At 44.5% G+C, this 6,832-nt stretch overlaps 1 protein-coding gene across 1 annotated transcript in view; it reads right to left on the bottom strand.

The window, feature by feature from the left end:
- Positions 1-4,465: 4,465 nt before the first annotated feature.
- Positions 4,466-6,832, bottom strand: part of LOC146274884 (cadherin-7-like) — a 49,103-nt gene continuing 46,736 nt past the window's right edge. Inside the window, exon 11 of the mRNA XM_084702534.1 lies at positions 4,466-4,989. Coding sequence (XP_084558660.1) covers positions 4,466-4,989 — 524 coding nt within the window. The remainder of the gene's footprint in view (positions 4,990-6,832) is intronic.

Genomic DNA, 6,832 nt, shown 5'->3' with positions numbered 1-6,832 from the left:
TGCTCTTTTGGGCAAGCAAATTGGGCAAGGTTAAAATAAAATTATTTTTATTTGCTTTTGTATTGGGTAAAATTGGGTAAACACAACGATGGTTCGTTATGAACCTTTTGGTCATGTGACCCGAAGGCAGCACAAGGGTTAAGTCATCAGACAGTTTTAGGTCAGAAATAGCTGTTGAAGTTGTTTAATTGTTGCTATCCAGTACATCTCAGATGATGGCAGGGATTTCTGTGGTATCTCATTAAATTGTCCTTTTCACTGCACCGGTAGGAAACACACTTGGACAGCGTCAATGTTCACTTTGCCAGAATATCCTGACAGGTAGAAACAACACCTGCCAACCATCGGTAGACATCACAGCTGTTTTGGTAAATACGCAAAAGTAAAGATGCACTTGGATACATTTGTGTTTGCAGGAGTAGTCTTGGAATAATGATTGCGTCCCAGCAGTGATTGCCAGATGAACGTTCTCCCCTCCACCAGTCCTCAGTCTATCTTCATGCCAGAAGATAAGGCTATTAGACACAAGTGATTTCTGCAGCCGAATACAGGGAGGTCAGACTCTATTAGCAATGTTCCACCTGACAGTCTGGAGCAGGGGATGTCTATTTTCTCTTGTCTCTAAAAATGGCCAGCGCCCCTTCAGAACAATCTGTTGCCGATGCATGGTTATGATAAGGGCAGAGTGAAAGGTCTGATGCCTACCCAGCCCCCGGGCCAGCAAGCTTAATCTGCCCAGGTTCAGATTGAGCCTGTGATACCAGAGTGTCCTGATTGCTACTAAGTACCCCCCAGCCCTTGGCTTCCAAGACACTTTCTTCTGATTTTGATTGACAGGTGAATGCTGGATTCCAAATGTGCTGGTTCTGGTGCCAGGATAAAAGGCCATCTTCATTATTGTGGATAGAAAAGTTTTCTATCTGTATCTACAATGAAATGGTCCTCTAAAAGTAGTCTGCGAAGTTCAAAACCTGAAAGCCCCAGACAGGCTAAAGCAAGATCTCGATGTGTATTGATTCAGACCAGCTCCCTAATATAAAATACAAAAACTTGGATCTGTGTCATAAGCCCCTGGGACAGGAGACCACTGTGTGATTGATATACAGAACCTTCCTGCCCTGGAACTGAAAACATTCTTCACCAGATCAAGGAGGACGGGCGCACAGCCTGGTAATGAACTTATGAGACACGTTAATTAATCATTATTTTCTAAATTTTCCCGACAAAAAGCGCAGTACAAAGCTTCACTATAATTCTTGTTCTAACCACCTGTTCAGATTTTGCAGCACACAAGATCACAAAGGATCCTGGAAAACAGTCTGTAGCCCAGAACATTGTTTAAAATAATTTCTACTGGATCTTATCCAGCGAGAGAACCTACAGAATCAATGTTGAAGTGTGACTGTAACATTGCTGCCGAAGTACATGGCTTAACAGAAAGTTGGGATTATTGATTGTGCTTGCTCAAACCATACTTTATCCCTGGTACAAAACGTTAAAGTTGTAAAATGTTAAGTTTATTAATTATTTGTGCACAGTAGCATCTTTTGGAATCTGAGAATACACAATACTTGACAATATAAAGGCATTTGACATTGAAGTCTTTGGAGAAGACAACTAACTTTCCTTGTTGCTAACATCAAAAACTTTTTCCAGTTGTGTCCAGTCAAAGAAGCCCTCTTTGTTCCCCAGCCATTATGAACATAATAGCGGCCTTTTACTTTTTGGGGGTGGGGGTCCTCTACACAGGCTACTCTTCTGATGCTCTGCTTTTGCCTTTCTTCAAAGCTTAGCAAACTATGTCAACACCTGTAAGAAGAAAGACTGCATATTTACCTTGCCTGGGCGAGCATGCATAACAGACTCATTGCTGATTGTTGCATCACAGTGAATTACAGCACCGTCAATTGTATTCATACGACTCAAAGCCATTGAGGGAGAGTTAGAGAGGCGGAGCAGGCATTGTATTCAGTGTTGCATCACTTACTGTTATCAATATAGGAGGAACACTGTCTGGGATTATACACAATAATCACAATACTTTTATTTCACTAAAAACTGTTGGGACAGATATGGAAGTGAATTGGATTTAAAGAAAACACTGGTTATGGTGCATTTCAATTACATCTAACAGGCTCTTTACCTGTGATATAGAAGAGGTTAAATGTTAGGTTACACTTCAATAAGTAGTAGTCCTTGCAGTCAAAAGTGTGGAATTGGCTTGTAAAAGAAACTCCCACACATTCAGTTGATTTAAAGTGAGAATTCAGAGGCCACGATAATGTTGACAGTGGCACTAAAGATAGCATTCAAACCAACCAATTAACCAACATCTATCTCAAATGTGTTCGTTGTAACAGTCCAATCATAAAATCCCCTTAAATATATATATATGTTTTCCTTTTCTTTACTTGGCAAATTGACTGAGGGTTACTCAGGTTATAAGGATATTGCATTCCTGTTGGGGTCAAGAACACATCTTTAAGCTTTGGTGTGTAGTCATTACCTTGAAGAGGGTGAGGTATACATATACACACACACACACACACAACCAATTGGAAAAACAACAGGGATTACACAAATACACTACACACACAAATACACTACAATAAGTGTGTGTTGTGCCCTGCCCCCAGCAGAGGTATCTGCCCTGACCTAGAGCCTCACCAACCACAGGGGCAGAACCTGCCTAATTTGCAAAAGGCTAGTTATGGTGACTGGCAGAGCAGCAGACATTCATCACATGCCTCTGCATAGCGCCAAGGCTGACACTTTGTTTCACACGGGCCTTTCAACTACAAAGCCCCATCGAAAGGAGACGTGAAATAAACAGAAAACCTTCCTCCTTTCTTCCCTACCTCTTCCACATACCCCCACCCTCCCCACCCTCCCGTCTGGGTTCTTGAGGAAAGGGAAATGGGTTTTGTTTCGTTTTGTGAAAGTAAAAGAAGTGAAAGAAGTCAGGCCAGTCTCTTGAGGAACTGAATGTCCATTTTATTGTCAGCAAAAAGGATAAAAAGATCTGTCACATATTTCTGCTTTCTGCTAAATAAATAAGAATACATTTTCGATTAACATTTTGACGTCCAGTGGTAACAGTTCAAAACCAATTTTGTTTGAAAATATGACAAATTTGTTGTCACAATACCATTGTCGTACAGTGTGTCCTTTATCATCAATAAACACAATAAGAACCACAGACAACCTTCATCTAACTGTGCCAACCACATCTCTGAAAGAAAGATTTGATACGCTCTCTCAAATACCAGGGAATTTTTGTCCAGTTAAATCACTCAAGCGAATCATTCCCAGATTCAAAGACGTTCTCCAGGCGTTAGCGTCTTGTTTCCAGGAACCTTTCAGGACCCTGCACAGCGTTGATGCCAACCCTTTCAACAAAGCTCTCCAAATGTAACAGGTTTGACCATGAATAATTCCATGGCAAACAAGGGCAAACAAGGGCAAAGAAAAAAAATATCTTGGTACTGTGTTTTACATCATTACCACATTGTTGTTACACAAAATTCCACTTGGCAATAGAACAAGTCCGGCCTAAGGATAAGAGATTGAAAGGCAAACACCACACGGTAATATCAGAAAAATGTATTGTTAAGAGGAATAAAATGCATGTTTACCTCCATACCAAAGGAGACAAACAAACTAGCAACATGTCATTATTTTTCTGTGAATACACCCCCCTAACAGGTAGGTACAGTGTGTGTGGCTGGCAATGGGCTCTTGTAAACAACTCTGAGATGTTCAACCACCTGATAAGCTGTTTGTCTGGAAGTCCAAGGCGATTGTCTTCCAGATCTGTTTCAAATTGACCAACGGAACAAAACATCGACACACTCAATGACTTGAAAAAGGAACGGGCGAGGGACTACCAATTAGCCAAGTGGCCCAGTACTTCTGTTCAAGTTTGTGGGATTAGTTTTTTCTTGTTTTGTTTTTTTTCGTTTGTTTTGCCAAAAGAGCAAAGAAACCCATCAAAGCAGGAATGCTGGGCCTGAGTGCTGGGTCTGAGTGCTGGGTCTGTACCCATTGCTGTAATGAAAGAGCAGGTGCCTTCTCTAAAAAGTGTACTGTACTGTGAATGTAATCTGCTGTCAATGACTGGACCCCGGCCCAGCATCACAAAACCTTTTAATGTCTCTGCTCACAAGGTTTTGCCTTCAGTCATGTCCCTTTTGAAGTCCATTTCAGAACTTGCGGTGTCACACTTTTGAAAATCCTAACAAGGGAAGTAAACAAACCACATCCTTTGAAGTCAAGATCGGTATGTTCTCTTTTTTTTGCTTATCAATCTCATGTTTGTTGTCACTGAAGCTTGCTCCACTATGGCAGAAGAGATCATTTTATCCTCAGGTACTGTAACAATAAACACCTATTGTTGGCTTTTTCTAAGTTCGGCTCGAACTCGGGAGTGGAGGGTGGGGTGGGGGTGGAGGAAAATAAGTTTCGGCTATGAGAAGACGCTGCTGCTGTCGCTGTTGCCGTACAGATCGGCCAGCTTTTTGAAACGTGGACCCCAGTTGCTGAGATAGTCGTAGTTGTGCTCTGAGTCTGTACTTAGGGACTCCAGTGAGCTCAGGGACTCCGCTACCGAGCCACTTCCCTCGAAAGCGTACGTCTGCAAAGAGTCGTAGGGCGGAGCGGACGGGTCCACATCGGCGTCCTTCAGCCGGTCCCAGATGAACTCTCGGAACACCACGTTGTCCGGCAGCGCCTTGTAGGCAGGGCGCGAGGAAGAGGAGGAGGAAGGGTACGGGAAGAAGGTGGGCGTGTCTGGGGTGACGTCGCGCCGGACCTTGGGGTCCCGGATGACGTTGAGGTTGCGGAGGGTGACCATGTCGAAGGCCTCGGTGTCCTCTTCCCCGCCTCCCTCGTCGTCGTAGCGGACGATGTTCTCCCGGATGTCCCGCTCCTCCTCCAGGATCAGAGGCTCCTTCTTCCTCCGTCTCATGCTCACAATCAGCAGCACCATCACTGAGGACCAGAGCAGCAGCACAACCTCACATTACACGTCAAATATTGATATATATATATATATATATATATATATACAAAATATGTACTGATGCAACTATTAACTAAAAACAAAGGGAATATTGATATGGGAGGAGTACTAATCCGTGTTTCGATTTGAAATAAGAATCATGACTCTCATTTTACAAATATGAAACATTTTTACAGACACCCTTGCACAACAGTAATATACTCCATTACTTCCACCTTCCTCCATTTTGCACAGAACTTCCTAACTGGTGGGAAAGTTCCCCAAACTGGAATCTTGGGCCTTCTCAGAAGTTCCGTGAACCCCTCCTCCAATCCCTGTTCCCTCTCCCATATATTATTTCTCAAAATAACTCTCCGCACCCTCGCAAACTGGCAAATGTCTAATGATCCTCCATCCATCACTGTCACGCGGGTGCCAGTGAAATATCGCTCCATGGCCCCATATTTCTTCCCTTAGCCGTGTCTGGGCACCACGGGCAAGGGAGAGAGACCGTGGAACCGAAGGCAAACACCGCTTCACACCTCATAATAAGAGAGCAAATGGAGGAGGAGGAGGGGAGGCAGTGTCACATGAAAGGCTGGGGGAGAAGCTGATGAATGGATAGCCCTCTTCCTGCTGCTGTTAGTGACTGGCTGGCTGGCTGTACTCTGCTGCAGTGGTATGTAGGTAGAACTCAGCCTTGTCTTAGTCAGTACCGGAGTGGTCAGTCTACCTCGAGCAGGGGTGTCCAAATCTGGTCCTGGAGGGCCGCTGTCCTGCATGTTTTAGATGTTTCCCTGATCCAGCTCACCTGATTCTAATGAATGATCGTTGTAACAACCCATTTAATTGAATCAGGTGTGTTGGAGCAGGGAAACATCTAAAACATGCAGGACAGCGGCCCTCGAGGACCGGAGTTTGACACCCCTGACTTAGAGTTTCAGTGCCTGGCAGTGCTGCCTGTTCACCTCAGCTCATTCCTAGTGTGAACGTGCACTGTGCCTGGGGCTGTGGTAAATGTTGCCTCTGAGAGAAAGCATTCTTGCATGGAATCTATAGACATAGGGTCACCTCTCATAGCATTCGCAGTAGCTCTTGTTCAAAATTTCCAAATCATTCCATTCCGCCAGGCTGAGTGAATCATGGGGCACGTGGCATGTTCAAATTGAACATTTCCGGTACTTTCCAGCTAAGCTCTTTGCCGTTTTGGTGCCTTACCTCAGAGCTGGGGGCCGTATGTCACATGCTGGGTGTCGGCCAACTGCCAATTGAGAGAGGGAAGCAGCGTGGCCGGGCATACGAACTACCCCACCGTGACAGCCATGAAGAGGCCTGTATGATATCCACACACTAGCCTCTTCCACTAAAGCCCGGCACTATCACACAGTGAATACGCTTTTCATGTTGGATTTACACTGAAGACACTAAACCGTGTAAGGGGAAAATAAAACAGCAATTCGGTGTTATCCTGGATTTGCAGTAATTGAATTGTTTAAACGATCCATCAAGCACAATCAATGCTGAGCAAGGATGGTTTTCTTTGCAGCGCTCTCCTAACCAGTACACAGGATTATAATGAAGTGTAGCATGCAGTCTTGTCTCGGGGGCAGAATGCAGGCCGTCTGGACACGTCATGCTGAGTTCATGCAAACCCAAGGCTGATCGCTTACTTGGTAGGACAGTCACTTAGTGATTTATAGGACATGCTATGCCACACATTTCAGGCTATGCTACCATTTGAATGTGTGCACACTAAACAGTGCAGGCAGACCGGCAGGTAGGCAGACACGAAGACAGGCAGGTAGACAGACAGGCAGGGAGCCAGGGAGCCAG

Source organism: Hypomesus nipponensis, chromosome 8 (assembly GCF_054491055.1).
Source record: "Hypomesus nipponensis isolate SF chromosome 8, ASM5449105v1, whole genome shotgun sequence".
Classification (NCBI taxonomy): domain Eukaryota; kingdom Metazoa; phylum Chordata; class Actinopteri; order Osmeriformes; family Osmeridae; genus Hypomesus; species Hypomesus nipponensis.
This window is presented reverse-complemented; position numbering and strand designations above follow the sequence as displayed.